Source organism: Cheilinus undulatus, linkage group 9 (assembly GCF_018320785.1).
Source record: "Cheilinus undulatus linkage group 9, ASM1832078v1, whole genome shotgun sequence".
Lineage (NCBI taxonomy): Eukaryota > Metazoa > Chordata > Actinopteri > Labriformes > Labridae > Cheilinus > Cheilinus undulatus.
The window spans coordinates 30,130,677-30,152,129 of record NC_054873.1 but is presented as its reverse complement, the minus strand read 5'-3'; the positions used below and the strand labels follow the sequence as shown (position 1 = coordinate 30,152,129).

The 21,453-nt window shown below is 38.1% G+C and overlaps 1 protein-coding gene across 1 annotated transcript; it reads right to left on the bottom strand.

Moving 5' to 3' along the window:
• Positions 1 to 43: 43 nt before the first annotated feature.
• On the bottom strand, positions 44 to 21,414 carry slc17a8 (solute carrier family 17 member 8). Its single transcript, XM_041796121.1, has 12 exons — positions 21,317 to 21,414; positions 17,235 to 17,490; positions 14,243 to 14,361; positions 11,083 to 11,197; positions 9,679 to 9,766; positions 8,965 to 9,051; positions 5,550 to 5,692; positions 5,298 to 5,447; positions 5,071 to 5,203; positions 2,776 to 2,886; positions 1,020 to 1,147; positions 44 to 644 (listed from the first exon to the last, which is right to left on the bottom strand). Exons 1-12 carry the CDS (start codon positions 21,412 to 21,414, stop codon positions 315 to 317), a joined length of 1,758 nt encoding a protein of 585 aa, XP_041652055.1. The 3' UTR covers positions 44 to 314.
• Between the last annotated feature and the right edge of the window lie 39 nt (positions 21,415 to 21,453).

Below are 21,453 nucleotides of genomic sequence, written 5' to 3'. Positions count from 1 at the left end.
TTTCACTAGTGTTTAATGTCTGGTTAAATTATCGATATGCTGATCTTTCAACGTAATGTTGCTCCTGATAAAAATGCTATAAAAGTTTGACTTTTTGTTCTGTCTATATTTGATTTCTTGCTGTAGATTTGACAGCACATCACAGTTAAACTGGAGTATTAGTCAAAATAAAGAAAAGGGCCATTATGAGGTACAGATAAAGCATCTGCTGCCGTCTATTCCTTGAAGTTTTTTACATTTCCAAAGGTATGAAATGAAATGTTAGCTTCTACAGGGTTTTAAGGTTTTGAAAGTCCTTTGGCCCACAGGGTGTCTCACTGGTAGCCATCCTGGTAGTCCCCATTCCTAAAATGTTCCTCCTCCTCTTGCATGGAGGCCCCTCTTTTCTTTGTCCAGTTTTGTTTCTGCCCGGATGAATTGTCCGTGGTGCCGTAGCTCCTCTTTGGAGCCACAGTGTTGTCAGTGTTCAGCTCTGACTCTTCAGCCAGTTCATCCTCGTCAATAATGCCACGTTTATCCTCGCTGGTGCTCTCGGGGTTGGCCCATTCCTGCTGCTCTCCAGAAGCAAAGATGGCGTAGAAGATGACTCCTGAGTAATGCACCATGGACGCAATGACAAAGACATTCTGCCACTCCAGACGAGTCTGTGGGGAAAAGAAGAGTCTATTAATTTGTGGTATTATGCAGACTTACTAAAGTTTTGAGTTCACATAACTGATTTTATGCCATAAATGCACTGCTGTGCTCATGGCATCATTAAAAACTATGTCTGCACTATGCATCATGAATTATACCGGGATATTTGGATTTATGTGAGATTAAACACAGATTTGGTTTTTGGCAGAAAAGCAAAATGATGTTGGAAAATAAAGGTAATTAATGATAAGAAAGAATAATTCAATCCATTAATCGAAAGTAACAGCATGAAAGAAAACCCTTAGGACAAACTGGGTAGAACAACAAATCAACTTTGTATTTCAATATAAAAGATAATGCAGTTTTAAATCTAGTTGCTATACCTTGTGCTTAGTCAGGGCTCCGACAATCAAAGGACACACCATTCCCGAGAGCGTTCCCACCCCGTTAGAGATTCCCATCAGGATGCTGGCATAACGAGGAGCGATGTCCAGATGATTGACATTGAAGCCTGAAGACAAAGCACATACCTCATTCTTAGATTATATAAAAAATGGGGCATTTTTATGAAACAATTAATCTTATCTTTTCATTACATTTGAATATTTCATGAGGAGAGAATGGATTAAATCCACAAAGATTTTTTGGTTGTTTCCTTGACAACAGGCTATAAAACATTCAGGAGAGCTGTCAGTGTGGAGCCTTGGCAGGTAAACTCAGCTATACTGCTTCACACCCAAAGGAAAAGTAGAACTGCATTTTCCTTTTTATTAAATCTGCATACCTGAAAAGACTGAGAACAGGGAAGAGATAAAGAAAAGTTTACCAGAGCTTTAAATGTTTTATCTGTAATTTTCTTTGTAGTTTTCTTCAGCCAGTCAATAAGCCAGAACACTGATCTGAAAAGGCACTGAAAAGTTGTCAGAAGCCAAAAATGTTTACTCTCCTTTACGTTTTTGTGTAAAGTAAAACCAAATGTGTGCATGCTTGCTGCTGCTGTGAATATGTATGTGTTTGTTTGCTCCATCTGACTGGTCTCCACTGTCAGATGACATGAGGAGCAGAGCAGCAGCACAATGTCTTTTACATTTTCTAATACAGGCAGGGAGAATGACTAAAAACAAGTAGAAGAGGACAGTGAATAGAGGGTTTGTTTAATTACTAATCTAATATCAGTGCTTTTTAAAAGTACTCAATACTAAACGAATACTTTGTAAATATTGATACTGTAGTATCGACACTACAGCACTACTGGAGAGATCCATGAGCCAGACTTCAAAGCACAGGGATGTCTCTTTGTTCCAGGGTTTTCAATGACTTTTCTTCCCAATTATCATGCCGTATTGCACTGATGAAGTGGCTCAGAGCTTCTAGCCATTGAGAAAAAACCCAGAATGGTTGTTTCTGGATTTGGGGAAATGTCCATAAACAATTCAAAAGCAGAAAAATACTGCGGACCAGAACTTTTTGAGTTCAACCAGAACATATGCAGGTACTCCATCAGATTGTTTACATGTAATGCAGAGTGGTGATACAGATGAATTATATAAATGTAGGTTGGTGCATGAATAATATAACTTTCTGTTATATTATTCATGCACCTGGAGTCTGTGTATAACTTTATTCTGAATTAACTGATGTCTTGAGGTAATTTAGCATGAGTGTATGCTTTGGGGAGATTTAACCCAAAACGCTTCTGAGATTTCTACACCCATCTTTTTCTTTGCAGGATGCCTTTGGGTGTTGTGTGGATGGAGCAGTCTCATTTGCAAATGCACTAACAAATTTACACACTAGTTTTCTGTTTTAAGGTGTATTTGTAAATAGGAGGGTAAGTCTAGTTGGGGGAGTGAAAATGTCATGATTTGAAATGCTAGCTTTGACATTATTCCTGATTTGGAGATACCTGAAAAAATGTGATGGCTTAAGTTAAATTTTGTTTGGAGTTGATCAAATGAGGAAAATACTTTTTCGGTGTACAAGTCATTTAAAATGACAAAACCTTTCTTTCTTTACGTTAAAAAAAACAAGTCTTATTGTGAAGGGGGAAATGCATGGTTAAATGCAAGAATAGAGGAATTTAGTAAATTGATTTTTTTATCTGATACCATACCTTTAATAATTGTAATATTGTAATACCTGAAATGGCAAAACCACTGAACCCTACAGCCAGAACTAGGAATGAGATGGCGACTCCTCGAGTGTGAGAAAACCCAACTACCAGCAGCAGGGTGGCCTCCATCCCAAACCCTGTAAAAATACAAGACAGGTCAGCAAGAGTTAGAAAAATGAAAACATACAATCAAAGATTTTCTGAGCACCTCAATCTGGAAAGGTCAACTTGGAGTGTTGGTAAAATGTTTTGTACAGAATTTACTGAGTTGAAATTATTTTAAGCAGAAGTGCATGCTAATGACATTTAGTCTTCCATGATATTAAATGGATATTCGAATGCACACAGCTGAAATTTGCTGCCATTGGGCCATAACCTCCTAACAATAAAACCACCACTTTTAGGGAAGCGGGGAAAAACACTGTATCTTTCAAAAAAATTACCACTGAATGGTAGTAGTCAGCAATTTTTTGGCACTTTTTATTGGTTTAAAACTTTTAAAACCCACTGACAGATGTCAAGTGTGACCAATAGTGCTGATTTATGAAAAAAGAGGTGGAAGGTTTTGGCCCAACGCCAGCAAAATGCATGTTTGCATCTACATACCACAAATAATAACATATTTAACATTTTAGCTCTTAAAGTAAGCAGGTGCTCAATTTTTGATGTGCATCTGACTTCATGCTTTGTGTTTACTGTCGTTACCATGGTGATGTTTGTAGACTTCCTTTTATAAGTCTGCTTGTTTCCTGATTGGCTATCGTTCCATCCCTCGAAAAATCCCCAGTGCATGTTGGGTCATCCTCCATGTTCCCCCCACCCAACAGGATTTCTGATTTATTCACAATTTCAAAACAGGGGCCCCCTGACTGTCCTCTGAGCAGGTATGGAAGGGTAAAATCACTCTAAACACTCTTCACACTACAGGAAAATCTGGCAACATAATCTTTAAAAACATCTGATAATCAGGCCATTGCTGACTTTGGCTGGAAGTGGGAAATCACATTTAGCTGTCTCCAAAGTAGAGGTAAAAGATTAACAGAGAAGTGTGAACCACAGACAACAAAAACTGCACATTACCCAGTGGCACCAGGATGTCAGTGCCTCCATCTCCAATCATGATCAGCATTTAAGCTTCAACAGCAGGGGTATTTGCACTGGGATGCCAATACCCCTGTCCCTGTCCATGATCAACCATTTAGGACTCTTATGGCTCCTGTTGTCTTCTGTTCTGTCTTTCTGTCTCACTTTGAGCTATTGACATCACAATGTTATCACCGATGTATGGCCTCAATCAGCTCAAGCCTAGCCTTTCACCTATCTAAAGTATCCACCAATCTTTGTTACCAGGTCTTTATGTTTCCATATCCACTTTGCTTTACGGTCCAACGAGGTCACTTGCTGGAGCACTCTGACATTTGGGGGGTATTGGGGATCATCCTTAGTGTTGGGGCAGAAAAATTCTGCAAGTGTAAGTCTCTTCTCTCTTCAGAACCCACCCTGCCATAGTTGCAGCTGTTCTACGAGGTCTCAAACGGTCTCACAATTGATTTATAAACTACTAGACAACCTCACTGTAACCGATATTATCTATAAGTAACATCCAGCACTCCATTTATTGCACTCTCCACAGGTCACCAGTTCAGATGCTTGGCACTCTTGCAGACATCAGTCCAACACCAGCCCTTCCCTAATCCAATGTCAAATAGGTAAACCATCTTCAATCTTCAATCCTCAAAACCCAGAAAAGCCTAACCATTTCCTAGATTATCTCCTTTAACAGCTCTCCAGTTAGTCTGAAAGTTCCCAACTCCATCATTACAGGATTAACACCACCTTTCTGTCATATGAAATCAGTAGCAGAACCTGATTGATTACCAATCAACCTTTGTTTGTACAGTGCCAATTCATAACTAAAGTTATCTTAAGACGGGCAGGTCTAGACCATACCCCCTGTTGTGGCCCACTTTAATAGACCAGTGTCTCTTACCTCTATCATTTAATGATTGTAAACAAAACATAAACAACTGAAGTTTGTATGAATGGCGTCCTACTCTTCCATAAACTCCTTAATGGCAGCTGTCTTCCGACTATTAAAAGTACGTCAGCATCAAGAATTTTACAAATCCTTACCACCTTTCTCTGTCTTCCCACCCCTTGTGGGTTCGTCGTGCCCGAGAGCTATGGCAGACCTCCTAAGCTCCTCGAAACCAATGTCAGCAAACTTTTCACATCATTTCCTCAAAAGAATTGTTCCAATATTAAATGATGGTGTGGTCCTTACTAGTGAAACAACCTGGCCTCTGGTTTAAAGGACATACCTCCACAGTTCATGAGTTTCCTCACATTTGTTGTAGACATTATTTTGTTGCTGCGTAGGAAGTCGGCCAGCTGACCCCCAATAGGAACCACAATTGTCATCACCATGTGGGGAACAGCAGACAGGATGCCCACCTGTTGGGAGATCACACACAAATGCAGGAAGCTGTTGTGTTATCACTCAGTTGACTTGTTTTAAACTTTGCTGTTGTGAAAATGCAGGATCAACCTTGCTAATGGGAAACCCAAAGACTTCCTCAAAATATGCCGGCTGACTGATGAGGAGCAGGTAGAAGGTCCAGCTGCGGCAAAAGTTGGCCACGATGATGGCATAGACAGGCATGGAGGTGAAGAAACGACGCCAAGGGGTCTTGAATTTCTGCAGTTTGGAGAGAGAGGTTGGTGTATTATTTGCATGTGGAGTAAGGAAGACAAAGGATTGCCAAATCCTGAAAGTAACAGAAAAATTACACTCACATACCTCAGTCACACTCATCTGCTGCATTGTTTCACCAATCGTGGTCTCTATGTACGTCCTTTCCTCCTCAGTGATTGTGGGATGAGCAGCAGGACTTCCATACGCCAGCAGGAGCCACATGATGTACCAGATGATCCCGAAAACACCTTTAAAAACAAAAGAAAACCACACTGTCTTTGTACATACTCACTTTGAGATGTTTAATTATAAGTCAAGCTTTTGTAAGATGTTGGAGAGCAGCCTTGACTAAATAAAGCGAGGCTGACCTTCTCTGGACCACCAAAACTTTCATTATGAAAATGAAATGAATCAGGTGTGAGGCTCAGAGCCTAGACAGGAAAATGCTAATTTACATCAATAAATCATGAGATCATATCACAGCAGATCCAGAGTACATTTTTATTAAAGAACACTTGGTGAGGTATGACTCATTCGTCAGTGTTAATCGTTTTTAATCAAATCTGAAGCAGCTCAGATAACACATAATATGCAAAGAATACCAAGTACAAATCTAACAGATCAGCCTGCCAGCTGGGACTAACTAAAACCACGATGTATGTCACTAAGCTGAACCTCGAGTATCTAATGAACCAACATCTGAAAATCAGCCCAGCCCAGTAACACTGTGCCAAATATTATGAACTAAGGCTTGTATTATTTTATTCTAATAAGAGATGACTGAAGGAGTTGTAAACTTTGTGCTTCAAATGTCTTTAAAGAGGTTTTTTTTTTTTTTTTTAACTGGTGCCAATATTGGTCATTTTTGTTCAGTCTGTGCACTTCTAAAGTCAACCCCACTTTATTGTCTGTAACACTGCATGTTAATACAGACTAGGTGCCTATGGTTCATTTCTGTCTCTAAGTTTTACCCCTCGTTTCTGATTGGCCCCTTGCCCACTGTGTTCCCAGGGGTAGAGGTGAAATCTTCCACATGGAACAATCCTCCAAGCTCCTGACATGTCCTCAGTTGTCATTTACAGCGTGATGTAAAACAGAGACGACAACACCTGAAATTTCTACGACAAGAGATTCTTTTATGTGCTGTTAGATATCAAAATTACCACAATGCTTTAAACAAAGAAAACATTAAATTATGATATAAGATTGTTGTCATAATTTTCAAATCTTGTTGATGAGATTTGCGAGGCATTCTGGAACATTTCCCATAACAGTTGGTTTGGAGTGCGCTTTCAGAAAATCTCAGTTTAAAGGGCCATGAACCCACCCCGTCATTCAAACAAGAATCTGGACACCCTATAGTGCTAAGTAGAGCTAAACAGTAGGGACAGGGAGTGAAATGAGACAGCGCCAAAGTTGCCTTCCTTTGTAACAAAGTATAGCCAAAATCCCCACTCAGCAGGGGCTGAAACATGGAATAAAAGAGTTAATGCCACACCCTTTCCACTAACTAAAGAAATCATACATTTAACTTGCCTGTCAAATGTTAAGACCCCTCAGGCTAGTGTAAGTTTTCTGTATCACATTAAAAGCCTGAATACTTTAAATATATCATGCTTTAATGATGCCGCTATTATACATACTAATAGAAAACTTGTAAACTAGTAGGCTATAAAAACACACTTATGTGATTTTTTTCTGAGTATATGAAAAGCAGCCTAAATTCTTAAATTGCAAACTAAATTTAGGCAATTATAACTAAATGCTTTAAAAAAAAAAAAAAACTCAACAAAGTTTATTAAATCAATTAAAAAAACATTTTTAGCTTCAAACAATTCAAACTATTTCAAATTATAAACCCTTATTCTAAAAATAATGTGAGCTTTTTTTTTTAGGGAAATAGAAATGATGGAAATATCATTTTGAAAAGGCTCTAATTTTTACAGCTTCAGGGCGCCTGGCACTGTATGAGCTAATACATGAGAAATTCAAGGCTGTAGATTTCTTTTGTTGTCTTAAGTTGTACTGCCCAATAATACCAGGCTATATTCGGACATTTCATGCCACCTTTGTCATATGGTAAAAATAATAGCGACAGTCTAATTCTGGCACTTTTATTATTCCATATGCATCCAAGAAATACCTTTCTAAGTTTCTGAGAAAAGCCATCAGGTGGGGAGGGGAGGAATGTTTTGAAATATATATAAAATTTTAGGGAGTATAATCATTTTTAGTGTGTTAATTCTGCCGATCGAGGACATAAGCAAGGACACCCACCTGGTAGTTTACTCCACAATTTCCTCCATTAAATGTTCATAGTTGGCTTTGACAATCTTATCTAAGCTTGACATGATTTGTATTCCCAATCTTGTGAATTTGTCAACGACTGTAAATTGAAGCACTTCTCTTGGTGGGTTTTCATTTTCCATAAGTAATAAAATGGAAGACTTGTTCTATTGATTGTATATCCAGAGATATTACCAAATGCTTTTATTAACTCTAACAAGGTAGATATGATGCTACTTAGGTGTGAAATAAACAAAATAATGTCATCTGTGTATAACAAGAGCCTATGTTCCACTTGCCTCACTGTTATTCCTGCAGCTCCAGTGTGGTTTATTACAGCTATGGCTAATGGTTCAACTGCCAAAGTAAAAATAACAGGGATAAAGGGCAGCTCTGACGGCATCGTCTTTTAATTTCAATTGTTTTGTAAATGTTTCTGTTTGTTATAACTTCTGCAGTAGGTTTCATAGATAACATCTGTACCCATTTTATGAGTGAATTCCCACATCCAAATCTTTTTTAGCAATTAAAAAGATAGGGCCAATCCACCTTGTCGAAAGCCTTTTCAGCATTTAAGGATAGGAAGTCACTCCCAAATATAGTATATTTTAAACTTTCCTCAATGTGAAATCCTTGGCATCCCTAGATAAATCCATTTTGATCCCTATGTAAGACATAAAGTATTTTTGTGTTTCCATGTGCCCTTATATTTGTTGCCACCCTACAATGTTGATGATAAGTGAGTTTGTGATGAACAGGAATCAAACAGCCTGATGCTCTGATATATCATGATGATAAAGATACAGGAATTAAAGTTAAAATGCCATCCTGAGCTGGCAGGATTTTAAAATGTTACAGCGTTCTCCGTTGCAAATTGCTGCAAGTTTTGACCTCTCTTGTCATGAATCTTTGGTCTGTACTGGGCATAATAGACATAAATCAGTGTGATAATTTTTTAACAATGGCAACAGCACACAGGTTTCAGAAAATTTAGAATAGGTGTATCTTAGTTTCCCAGTTTGACTCCTGTCCCATTTTTCAATAAAGACAAGCCAGTCAGCAGGGGGAACTCTAAATATTTTGGCCTCACTCCCAGGTGGATGGTTATCCCACCCTTCTTAATTTTATAATTATCTTAAATGTTTCTGTTGTTAAATGAACAAGTTTTATACCACTTTGTTTTTAATTTGTGTGAGTGCTGTTGTGAAGAAGAACAGTCAAACATAAATCTTACCATAAATGTAGAAGACTGAAGACCACCCAACGTATTGAACAAGCACTCCGGCCAACGGCATGGCGATCACTGCTCCTGCGTACGAGCCTGGGAACAATTTCATTTTTCATTATCAAGGAATCATTAAAGCAGCAGTAACATCAGATCAGAAATATGATCAGAATTCATCAAATAACTGGATTTACTTTCATTCAAAAAGAGTCTCTTTGTAATTTCACAATTTAAATCAGAAATATTGAGCATTACTGAAAAACTACAACATATTTTAAAGAGTCTCAATAAAAAAATCATCCTGGGAACCATTGATAAAACAGTCAATGAGAGTGTTTTGATGAGTTTTCTCTAATAAAAGAGATTTATGAACTCGCTGCTGTTTTGAACACAGCAGGGAGAGTGAGAGTACATTAATAGGTAAGCAATGTGACACTTCATTAAGGTGAATAGAGGCAGAGGCTCCTTTAGAGTACGCAGGTGAGGCCCGTTCATTTACAAACAATGTCAAGAGGGTTTTGATGCCTGGGTTGTCATGGTACCAGTTTAAAGTGCAACCTGGTTATTTCAATTTCAGCTGAGGCAGCAGTGGACCAAATCTGCAAAGCAAAACCAGCTCTCTCATGTCCATGAACTGACCAGTGCCAGTATCAGTAGGAATCTGTTGGGGAGTATTTATTTAGTGCTGAGAAATATTCACAGGGGTACACAGGAAATGCTCACCACAGAATGAAGTTGTTGCCAGTCGACTTCGCTCAAGAGGTGGCGCCCATTTGGACCACATCCCATGGCATGCTGGGTAGGTGACGCCCTAGTAGTGAAAGAGTGAGGAAAATGTCAATGGTCAAAGATTAAAGCTTTGATATGCAGCATTATTTTTTATAAGAATTTGGTTAAAATAACTATTTCTGTTTACAAACAATTTTAGATTGAAATGTTCCCTTGCGTAAGTAGCTAATCACAGTTGCTCTGCAAGGAGAATGTTTGGGTTGTTCTGTTACAGTCAAGTTTTAAACAGTCTTCTTTAGCTATGTCCCATTTAGGAGGATGCTGTTGATGCAGTATGCATTTGAAGCCTGATTATGAATGTCAAAGTCGTCCTGTTCTGAAGGCTGCTCCAGCAAATGCAGACTTCTAACGCCATCCGACAGAGTGGAGCCCTCATGGCCTTGCATATTGTATGCCACAACATTTTTCCCTTTTTCTTTTATAAACCAGTATAAATAATCACAATCTGACATTAACAATTACCAATGATGCATGAGTTAAAAAATGAGAAAAGAGTCAAAAAAAGAAGTCATAACACTCGCCAAGAGCTGATATATTTTCCCAAAGCTTTGACAATCACAAAAACGTGTTTACTTTTCAGTGCTGTCTGGAAGTTTGTCAGCTATTTTTTGTAGATTAACGAGAGTTTTCTGCTCTTCATAAATCATAAGGTGATAATAATCAGAAAATTAAATCAGCTAGTTGCACTGAAGCTGTTGAGGTTGCTAGATGAAATAGCAGATGCTTAGAAATGTAACCGTAAGGACTGGTGACACAGGCACCCTCTGCAGGATATCTCATTTCAGTTTGATCTGAGAGGTCTACACAGGCAGCCTCAAAATACACTATCAATGTGTCTCAAATCTTATACTTCTGTTGCTGTAATATAGTAAAGAGCCCTTATTCAAGCTGAGTTATTATTGTCTCAGACCGCATACTGTTATTTGCAAAGAGTTGGTAAGGAACAAATACGACGTGTTTTTTTCCTTTTGAATGATCATGCTGATAACTGCCAGTTTAACTTGAGAGTTAATTAAGGGTTAATATGAAAAAGTGGAAAGGCTTTAAAAGAGTAGTTTGATATTTTGTGATCTTCCTCATTGATGAGTGCATTGGTACGGATTACATATATGTTAAAAAATATAAAGCTATTATGAAATATAAAATTTAGCTTTGCAAAAAAAAACAAAACAAAGCAGCTAATCTTGATAGCTAGGCAGACAGCTATCAACTAAAATGTTAAAGACATGAAAACTCATTAACTCTCTGAAGGAAACAAAATTCACTCAAGAAGTGAGAATATTATGTTAAATTGATGAGTCAGTGTTTCTGTTTATTTCACAGACATCATGGTCTTACCTCTACAAGGCCCTGCAGGATACGGACAAACATGACACAGCCATAGTGAACCCTGGCTGCTGATGGGATGAACATGTTGAGCACTGATGTCAGGAATATGGCCGCTCCAAATACCCTGCAGAAATGCAGAAATGTTAACATTTTGACTGGAGTGGTAAGATAATGCTATCAGGATATCTCATGATTCTGTCTGGGGCCATGACATGAAAAGAAAAGATTTGACACCAGAGGGAGAAAATGTAGAGGATGTAAATATGTTAATTTAAACATAATATAAAACATGGAAAAGTCTCTTATGTCCCTCATTGGCTTCTGAAGCAACATTTTCCAGCCTAATGACAGCAGTTATTATGTTGTAAATACTGATACACTAACTTTTGGTCAGCGGACCAACAGGGAAAAAAGGTGGAGCGGAGGCAGGTCTTTGGCAAAAAGCAACCTGTCAATGTCTGTTAGACTTTAACCTTAATAAAACCATAAGATACAAAAACAACTCCTCAGTGTGAACTAATACACAAATGAGCTATGAGCTAAAACTGTTTTTGTACCAGTCTGTAAATGTGTATACTTCTGCTGTAAAAACAGGTCTCCTAACATAGATGTTAATGGGAACCTTCAGACTTTTCAGAGCCTCAAGTGGATGCTGAAGGAACTGCAGTTTTTCCAAATACCCCTTGTGTGAAAGCCACCCTAAATAAACATATAAAGGGTCAAATGTCTCTCAGGAAGTTAAAATTTGACAGTCAAGTTACTGAAAATAAATTTAAGTAATTTTAACTTGTAATTTAACGAAGGATGCTCCTTCTTCTGCGTAGAAAGTTTTCTCTACGCAGATCTTTCAGAAAATATCCCAAGAGATTAAAAATAAATTAAACTTTGACTTGTTTATCAGTTCAGTCAGAAACCAAAGACTGCGTAATAAAGTGTACGGAGCAACAGCTGCCTGGAGCGAAGCCAAAATATTTACAGCTCCCCCTGCTGACTGGCTGCAATGAAGGTCAAAACCTCATCTCCACCTTCTAAACAGATGGACATTAGTCAAACTATAAAGTTAAGACACACGTCAAATAATTTTCAAATATATTTTTGTAAAGCTATATTTAACATAAAAACATCCATCATTTTGTCATAAACATGCTTTTAACTACAACTGTGATATACTATTAACTGAATATACCTTGCAGGGTAAGCAACCCAGTGATGATGAGCTATTCACCAAGAAGCCTGTTCTATGAAAACGGTTCTTTTATGTGAGCCACAGTAGCTAACTCCAATTTGAGAGCCAGTTTACTTTCCTCCATCCTATGTTGTTATTTAATCCACATTTAAAAAGCCAAACTAGTACCAGATGAAGCCAGACAGACTGACTGTAGACTGTTCATCTCAGACGCCATAAATCTCAGAACGGAAATACAAACTGAAACTGAAATAAAATCGTATCAAAGTTAGGGATGGGTAAAGGTTAATGCAAAAGCTAGTATTACAAAGGTTAGAAGTTACAAACCCGGATATACTTATTTTCTAAACTTTTAAGAAGGTCAAGTAAACAGTCTGTTTACCCAAGCTCATTCTCCATGAAAACACGTAGCTTACGTAGCTCCATTAGCTGCATATACTACATAGATAACATAGCTACAAAGCAACGTTAGCTTTAGCTAAGCTTGCTAAAGCTCACATTGCTAAATCTAACTTAGCTACACTGGCTTATGTAGTAACATTAATTGCAAGGCTAGCTTAGCTATGTTGGCTTTAGCTAAAGCTAACAAAGCTATTTATGACAATACTTCTAAAACAGAACTATACATGATTTAATCCCAGATTAGGCCACTGACCTTTTTCTGTTATATGAAATGTAGCTTTGTCTGTAATGTTTGCAAGGTAGTTATTTCATTAATGTAACTGCCAGACTTTGTTTACAGATGAATTTCTGAAAAAAAAAAAAAATCTAAAACTGCTAATGTGTTTTACCAGCAAATTACAGCATTTCCTTTGAGATACATGGCTCCCAGATGAACAGTCTGTCAGAGATGAACAGTCTGCAGCCATACCTTCTTAAATGAAGAGCCATTTTGGAGCCAAACAACGAACTTCACTCCAAATGATCTGGATCTCTAAAAAGAGACCAATTTCCTGTCACAATGAGTAAGGCTGGACAGACATCAGCTGAGGAAACAAGGGTACCAGATCAGAGTTTAATGTGCTAAACCATGGTAAAACTCTACTGATCCAAACTGTATTGCTTTGCGAAAACGGACCATACGTGAGCATTGTGTCACACCACTTGTCTGGGCTTTAGCAAGAGGCTTTTTTGATTCCTGCCTGCTGACATTTCACCATAACTTTTTAAAGAGCCTTTTTTTTTTTTTGGTTAGTGGACGGTGTCATTTCCACAGTTTGACCAGCTTCCTGCATATTATCTTGGCTCCAAAATGACATCACCAGTGGAATATGCCAGTTCTGGCCATAAAGGTATTTTGGCTTCACATTTTCACAACAGAAATAGAGACATATTGTCCAGAGTTCTAAGCAGACAGTGTCATAAGCTGGTAAAGCACACACATACTACTGCTCATTAGTGGTGTTGGTTTCTAATATTGACAGGCAGTGTATTTAAAAAGCATCTATAGTTAGCCAGATCTAACATCTCCTCCTTTCATACGCTGAGATAAAGACATCCCCATTCAGTCCACAACTTTCTGCTTCATCACCACGCTTAGCTCCCTCCCTTTTCTCCTCCCTCACCTCACCCCCCCCCCCTTCCCTCTCTTTTTCCAAAACAGTGTGTAAGTGACACTTGTAATATTCCAGTGTCTGGTGTTTCAGAAAGAAATCAGAGGAAGGATCTTTCATTATTAACTCTGTCAGTGGCGTGTCCTCTTTTCCTGTGAGGCTTTTATTACAGCACTATCCGCTCCATCAGCACGGCTACGCACACCGTACAGCTTTAACCCTTTCAGCACACACACTGAGGGAGACCTAACTATCAAAAAAGATTCATGTTTTTGAGTCTGTCTCGTGTATATGACCACGAAATTATGTCAACTCACAAAACATCAACAAATGACAAAAAAAACAATCTATCTTACCACAACACCAGTTATTTGAAGGGCTCAAATAAAACACACGAACAGATTATGATGCTTAATAGAAGATGTGTCACCTGTTGGCTGACAGCTTGTTGGAGATGAAACCGCCGGGGATTTGAGTGACAATGTATCCCCAGAAAAAGGAGCCATGGATCAGCCCCACTGTCTCCGGATCCCAGTTAAACTGAGCTTTCTACAAAGGCAGAAAACACACACATGTTAAAATTGTCAAAGAAATGTCTGGAATTACAGTGAACCATTTAGGGGTGTTCCCATCCAAGGATCTACATCATCGAGGGGTCATCAACTACATTTTTACAAGGGCCAGTGTTTTGTTTTTTTCTTCATCAGATCTTGAAAATAGAATCTTTTATTTAATATTTATAAATATCTGTTATTTCTTAGCGTTTAACAGTAAAATCAGTCACTTCTGCCTATACTGTTGCCAGCAACTGAGGGCAAGAAATATATTTTGGCTACATATGCCTGCCCCTGTCATGTTGTCCATCATTTGGTCTGATGCTAATGTGCTGTGTTATGACAAGTGAAAAAAGCATCCAGGTAACACGTCTTTTGATTTGATTCTCAGGTAGGGAAAACTGCACTCACAAAGACCCTGAGGCAGAAGTTGACATAAAAACCTGAGTTGATAAGTATGTGTTTATCATGCCAGCTTACTAAAATGCCATTATATTATGCCTATTTTTGATAAGGTTGGGTTATATTGGACTTTAAAAATAAGACAAATGATAAAAAACATTAGAAAAGAACAGCATGTGAAACAATAAAAAAATGTAACAAGAGATTACCAGTCTTTTTTAACTTTTAAATACGGAAAGTTAAGCCACAAGCAGCAATAAAAGAGGATTTGTTTTATTTTCACTCATCTTAGGCTGTTTTTAGCTTCTTTTTTTAAAGCACAGGCTCGTAAAACTGATTAGACATTAGACATTAAGTAATTTCTGATACCATACTGAATAGCTTTTTTGGGCTGCTTTCTCATTTCTGACTGACACTCTCACTACCGTTCTTCTGAGATGCCACATATCTCAGAATGGAAATACACACAAAAACTTCCAAAATAAAATTAGAAACCCTTTGTTTAGGGTTACAGTAAGTGTTAAGGTAACAGTTAGGATAGCAAAGGTTAAAAGTAAAAAACCTAACCTGCAAAACCTGATTATAAAATGCTAAGTAGAGCCGAGTAAACAGTCACACAGGAAAAAAGCTCCTCCTCCATGAAAACATTTTAATGCCACCTGGGAAGCTTACAGAAATCCGTTAGCTGCAAAAGCTATGTAGACAACTGAATTACGTAGCTAATGAAGCTAAAGCTAAGCTCACTAAAGCATCTCCATAAGATGTGGATCTACTTAATCTGCATAGCTAATTTAGCTTTAGCTACATTTGCTAAAGCTCACATTGCTAAAGCTAACAGCCAATAGGGTAGCTCACATTGCTAATGTAGCTATGTAGCTAATGTAGTTAGAGTCAAGCTCACAAAGCAACTATGTAAGCTATGTTAGCTTAAGTTGCATTTGCTAAAGCTAACAGCTACATTGGCTTATGTTGTAGCATTTATTGCGTAGCTATTATAGCTATGATAGCTTTAGCTAAAGCTAGCAAAGCTAAAGCAAGCCACCATATGTGTAACTCCTCTTCAAACGGTTTCTCAGTCTGTAATGTTTGCAATGTGGTTATTTCATAAATGTAAGTGCCAGACTTTGTTTATGAATAAAGTTTAATTAAAAAAAAACCTGAATTGGAAATACAATGTTCCAGAAAATGATGTCATTTCCTTTCTGAGATATTCAGTGTCTCACATGAACCGTCTGTGAGAGTGGCAGTCATAAATGTTCATCATCACGGATATAGTCGAATCTGATTGGTCAGAATTTAGCCTTTGTTCAACTTATTGACCACTGTATGCATGTCCACTGTAGGCGAGAAAAAAAAAAAACAAGTACGATGAGCATTCAAATAACAAACAAGCTTACACACGTATTAGATTATAATCTCGTTAACACTACAACCACCATCAGGTAAAATTATCCAGTGCTGTCTTTCTAGCTTTTTATTGATAAAGTTTTGAAGTCTGTCAGGCCGACTTTTTCTAAAGTTTGTTGTGTATCACCTAGTGTTGTTAAGGTTGATTAGATAAATACAAGTTTTAAACATGGGCATTTTTACAGAGAACTGCCATGCAGGTAAAAATTAAACCATATAAAACATGGTTTTTCTTTGTTTAATTTCATACCTGTAAACAAACAATAGACATTGCTGTCTGATGTTATACTAATAATATGTCATTTTGCTCGATACATCAAGTGAAGAGGAGTCTGATGGTGGGGGCGTTTCAGAACCAAGCCATCATTCCTGGGAGGATTTTGGATCTTATGGATCATCAGCCTACAGTGATCCAGTTCAGTTTCTTTGGCTGATCAGCTGTTCATTGTCCATTGTTAAAAACAATGCTCGTGATCAGTGCTATGTAAGAAAACTAGGATCTCAGGGGTGGCACGAGTCTTCATCTGCTCACAGGATATCAAAAGCTCTTCCCAGATACATGGGGGGGGGGTGTCAAAGGAAATAGGATGTGCACCACTGAACTAAGAGATTTCTTCACATTTATACACATTTTATACACCAAATTAGCATAATGTTAAACAATAACTGCAGGGAAACAACTTTCATTAGTTGATAATGCAGTTAAATTATGTAGTTTATCCCTAATGTTGCAGGGGAGATTAACAGATAAATCATTTTTTAAATATTGCATTAATGAGTTGTAATAACTTGATATACTATAGCAATGACTCATGGAGAAAACAGACAAATCTATGTTAACAAGACATTTACCACCCCAATAGGGTTGGAATGGAATGATCCTTGTTTCATAAGCAAATGTTATATGAGAAAAGAGTCAAATTACCCTCTTTGAATGATTTGTCCCATATTTGTGTATCTGGGGTCACCCCGGTATCATTACTTGGTGAATAATTCCAAAAGACCCCATGAATTTTTTCTTAACTCCTAAGAGGGCCATGGTCTGGTAGAGTTAGATACCTGCAGCACAGGAGTTCCATTGATATAGACCGTGTTGTTGTTCACCATTTCCACAATGGCTACGCCAAGGTTGCAGCGGATGCCAAAGGAGATACAGAAGCCCAGGCCGCTTAGGATGGCGATGATGTAGCGCTTGGGTAGACCACCACAGCTGCAGTCCAGCAGCGGGGCTGCACGAGGAGTCGACGCCACAGGACGCCCATCCTCCGTCAGTTCAATGTTGTCCTCTTCTTCTACGTTACTACCATCTATTTTCCTACAAAGCAAACGGCAGGGGGCATGAAAAATATTCTTCTTTCAGTTCACTCTTACATTAACATGAAACTTTGACCATTTAAAGCTTCATAGTTCAAACAAGCACATCCAGAATTACATTGTGTCCAATTTTCTCATGATTAGCATTTCAGGATACTGTCACTTGTCTGTAACTCAGTAAAAATGTGGCAATAGAAACAACACAGTAACATGAGTCTGTCTGCACTCTAACAGAGGGCAGGAGGTGAAACCAAGACCAAAGAGGTCACAGCACTGCTGTTGTCAGGTTACTTTCATGTGCATCACTCTGCACACCTGTTCCAAAACCCTTAGTCAGTCTCTGGCTCTTTACTTCAACAAAAGGCTGTCATCTGCCCACAGCAAATGATTACCAGTTTTCAAAGAATGTTTTAGAGGTGTTATAACGCACATCCATTACTGATGTACACAAAGTGGTGCTTAAGATTCTCATTGGGCAAGAGAAGGGGTACAACCTGAACAGGCGTCTAATTAGCCACACGGCTGACAGGCAGATGCTTTGTCCCAAATCAGCAGTAGCATCCTTCAGTGGACTCAGTGTTCATAGCTTGTGTCAGACAACCTGAAAAGGGACTGTCAAATCTGCAGAAGATTCCCCATCTGCATCACAGTCGAAACAACCTTACACTTTTATTTCTTAGCACTAAAAAAACAAAAGTGTTACATAACTTGACCTAAGATAACATGAAGTTTTTAAGGCCCCATTTCAGTTGAAACATTAGTAGTGGGAACTATTTGTTTAACTTAAAACTTTTACTTAATATTTAAACATGTATTATTCTACTGCTTAAGAGTCCACAAACTTGTTTGGACTGGTGCTTAAATTAATTTTGGGATATTCAGCCACAAAGGATTCCCCCTTGCACAAAAGTAAAGCACATTGTACAGCAGCATTTACTGCTTTTGAAATGGGACAACCTTTGATGTGCCACTAGAATGTTTTCTAAAGCTTAAAGGAAGTATGCTACTGAGGTTGTAGGCCCTCAAATTGGACATACCTGGAGACAAGAAATCCCTCCACTCTCATTCACAAGTAAAAGCAATTTTAAAGTCATCAGTTGACTTAACAAGCATGTGGACTATGTGAGAAAGCCAGAGAACCCAAAGGGAACAAATGTTTACAAAGGTAGAGCATGCACACTCCATATAGTGAGGCCCCAAGACATCAAACCAGGAACCTTCATGCTGTGAGACAACAGCACTGATGGATGCACCACTGTGTGGCCCCTGTTCTGTTGTTCCAGCGATAAAGTCAAATATATGTTCACTCTTGGCACCTTAGTCTGTAGTGACTTGGGTTGGGAACTGGAGGAAGTGTTTGCTGCTTTAGATATTGTTAGGCCTTTTTTTGGGGGGGGGGGGGGCTTAAGCCACCCCACCCCCAACAATAATCACATTAAAAACAGAGATTAATTTAATTAAGGAATGCAGCACACCATGTGCCATGTGTCATTGCAAGTCACATAAATAAATCTATTTCCCACACAAAGAAGCAGGCTCAAACAGCCAAATTAAGGTGAAAACATTTATTCTTTTAATCTGTATATTATAACAGTCGGGTGCATGCATGGCAGAGGACTGTGTGTAAGGGAAAAAGAAGAGAGGAAGTCCACTAGTGGTGCATCTCTTCACTAAGTTCATTCATTAAGGTACGCTGGCTTGTGTTCAAATTGAGGCTACTTATGCCCTCGTTTCAACAATTTTCCTCAGTCACTTCCCGCAGATGCTCTTCCACACTCTTATTTTATGTCTATTGGGATACACGTCGTTATCAATAAGGCTAAAACACGGATCACATAATGACATAACTTAATATCGAGTAAAATGTGGTTAAACACTGGTGTTTTATCTGATCTTTAATATACTAATGATGATAAAGACTGTCAAAAGAGCAGAAACAGGAAAGCAAAGCTACAAAAAAAATGAGGCTACCACATAAACAATGTGTCTGAAGAGCTGCAGTTGTGAGGCAGGGTCGGTTTGAGTCATTTGGAGGCCCAGGGCAAAGACCAATTTGAGGCCCCTCCCCCTTTAGCTTAAAGCATTCATAATGAGTGGGAAAAAAATAGAATAAATAGAAAGTATCTCTTTTAAATTAACAGAGCCAGGGATCTACAGTAAATGTCCAAATGTGAGATAAAAATACATTAATAGCCAATCATAATTCATCAGCTCTTTGGAAAGCATCTCATAGCTCAAACTTGGCACATTCTAATATTTCAACAAGTCCTTAGGCCAAGTAGAACTAACATAAATACAAATGTATGCTCATTACCAGTGGCATGTCCTTTTTTCTGACACAGACCTTTTTATATAGCCTATTGCATCCCATTTAACCACACAATAATCCACCAATTCATTGTTTCATCTAATTTCAACTATAGGTAACTGATCTATGAAGACCTTACATCGTTTTGGATTGTGGCCCTCACAAAAAGCATTTTTGAGACAATGTGGCTCTTGGGTAGAATAAGGTTGAGTACCACTGCTATAGCCTGTCTTCAGACACAGAAAACTTTCAGTGGCAGGCAGAAATAAACTAGTTTTATTTGACATGGACAGCCTGAAAGAACAGATACTATATTTTTAGATATAATATACCACATTTGTATTTTATTAAATGCATTGAATGTTTTCTAACATCTTTTCCATGAACTCACCCCAACATTAAGACTTTTAAATACCAAATCATAAACTCACTTAGACTGTGACCTCCTGAAGGCTCAGGAAAGGCTCTTCCAAAGAAATCAGGTAAAGAAATGAAAGTGAGTCAGATACCGTAATAGTTGCTGATAAATCCTCTGCAACCAGTAATAAATCAATTCAGCCTTTTATAATGTTAAACAATTTTTTGCATTACCTGCAACCATTTGGGCTAAGCATCACGTCTTTCAATCCTTGTGACGGCTCTGGTTGCTGCTTAGTGAAAGCTCAAGATTCAAGTCAGTAGTTGGTTTTTCATACAATATATGAAGTGCTAGATTATCATAGGCATCACTGTTTCCTCTCTGGGATACAGTGATTGATCACTGTAATGTGATCATGCATGTTAATTATGCACATCAACATCCCTTACAGCTTTGTTCCTGAATATTTTGTAATTTGGTTTTTATACACCATTTCAACGAGCTTCATGTAATTTTGGTCTACTTTAAGCTCCTTTACAGTAGAGTAGTTGTGTTACAGACCTTTTCTTCATTCTAAATCTGTCAGTTGTTTTGCACCCAAACTCAAAAAGTAATTTGCTCTAATACGTAAATGTATTCGGGCACAAAACAGGATTCTGAATGTAATCACAGTGTTAAAATGTTTACAATGATCGACTGAAAAGACCAAGCAGGCTCCCAATTCACGTGTTCATGATGTTAGTCATTGCATTCTTATTAAACATGACAAAGGACCTGCACAATGATTCCTTTGGCAGGAAATTGCCTTCTTAGCTCTCTTTCTCTTAAAGAACAATAATCTTCCTCATATACACCCACACCAGCCCTATGTGAAATATGTATCAGATATGAAATATGTATAAATGTCCTAAAATAAAATCTCTGATTATATCACTGGTAATGCCTGGGAAGCAGTGGAATCAAATATTCATTTATCATCAGGATCTGTAGGAACACACTGGGCTTAATCTGCTCGCTCTCCACATCCCTTTGAAAACCCGTCCCATTCCTTTATAAATTAAATAAATGTTCTCTTGAATGATGATAGGTGAAAAGCTGTTTTCCAGTTGCTACATACATAGATTAGTGAAATATGGCTCAAAAACACTTTCAGACTCTCACCTTTGCAGTTTTCCCAGAGAGTCCCCAACGGTGTTCTTCACTTCCTCCTTACCAGGCTTTAGCACCTGTTCTCTCAAACCCGCCAACCCAAAAGGCATTTTTGCTGCGTCTTTGTTTTCTCTTTCCTTTTATATCAA

Coding starts and splice junctions, on each gene's coding strand:
- slc17a8 (XM_041796121.1), bottom strand. CDS start 21,414: ATGCCTTTTGGGTTGGCGGGTTTGAGAGAACAGGTGCTAAAGCCTGGT. Junction 9,767..11,082: donor TCCTGCAGGGCCTTGTAGAG/GTAAGACCATGA, acceptor TTTCACTACTAG/GGCGTCACCTACCCAGCATG. Junction 645..1,019: donor GAGCCCTGACTAAGCACAAG/GTATAGCAACTA, acceptor TTTTCCCCACAG/ACTCGTCTGGAGTGGCAGAA.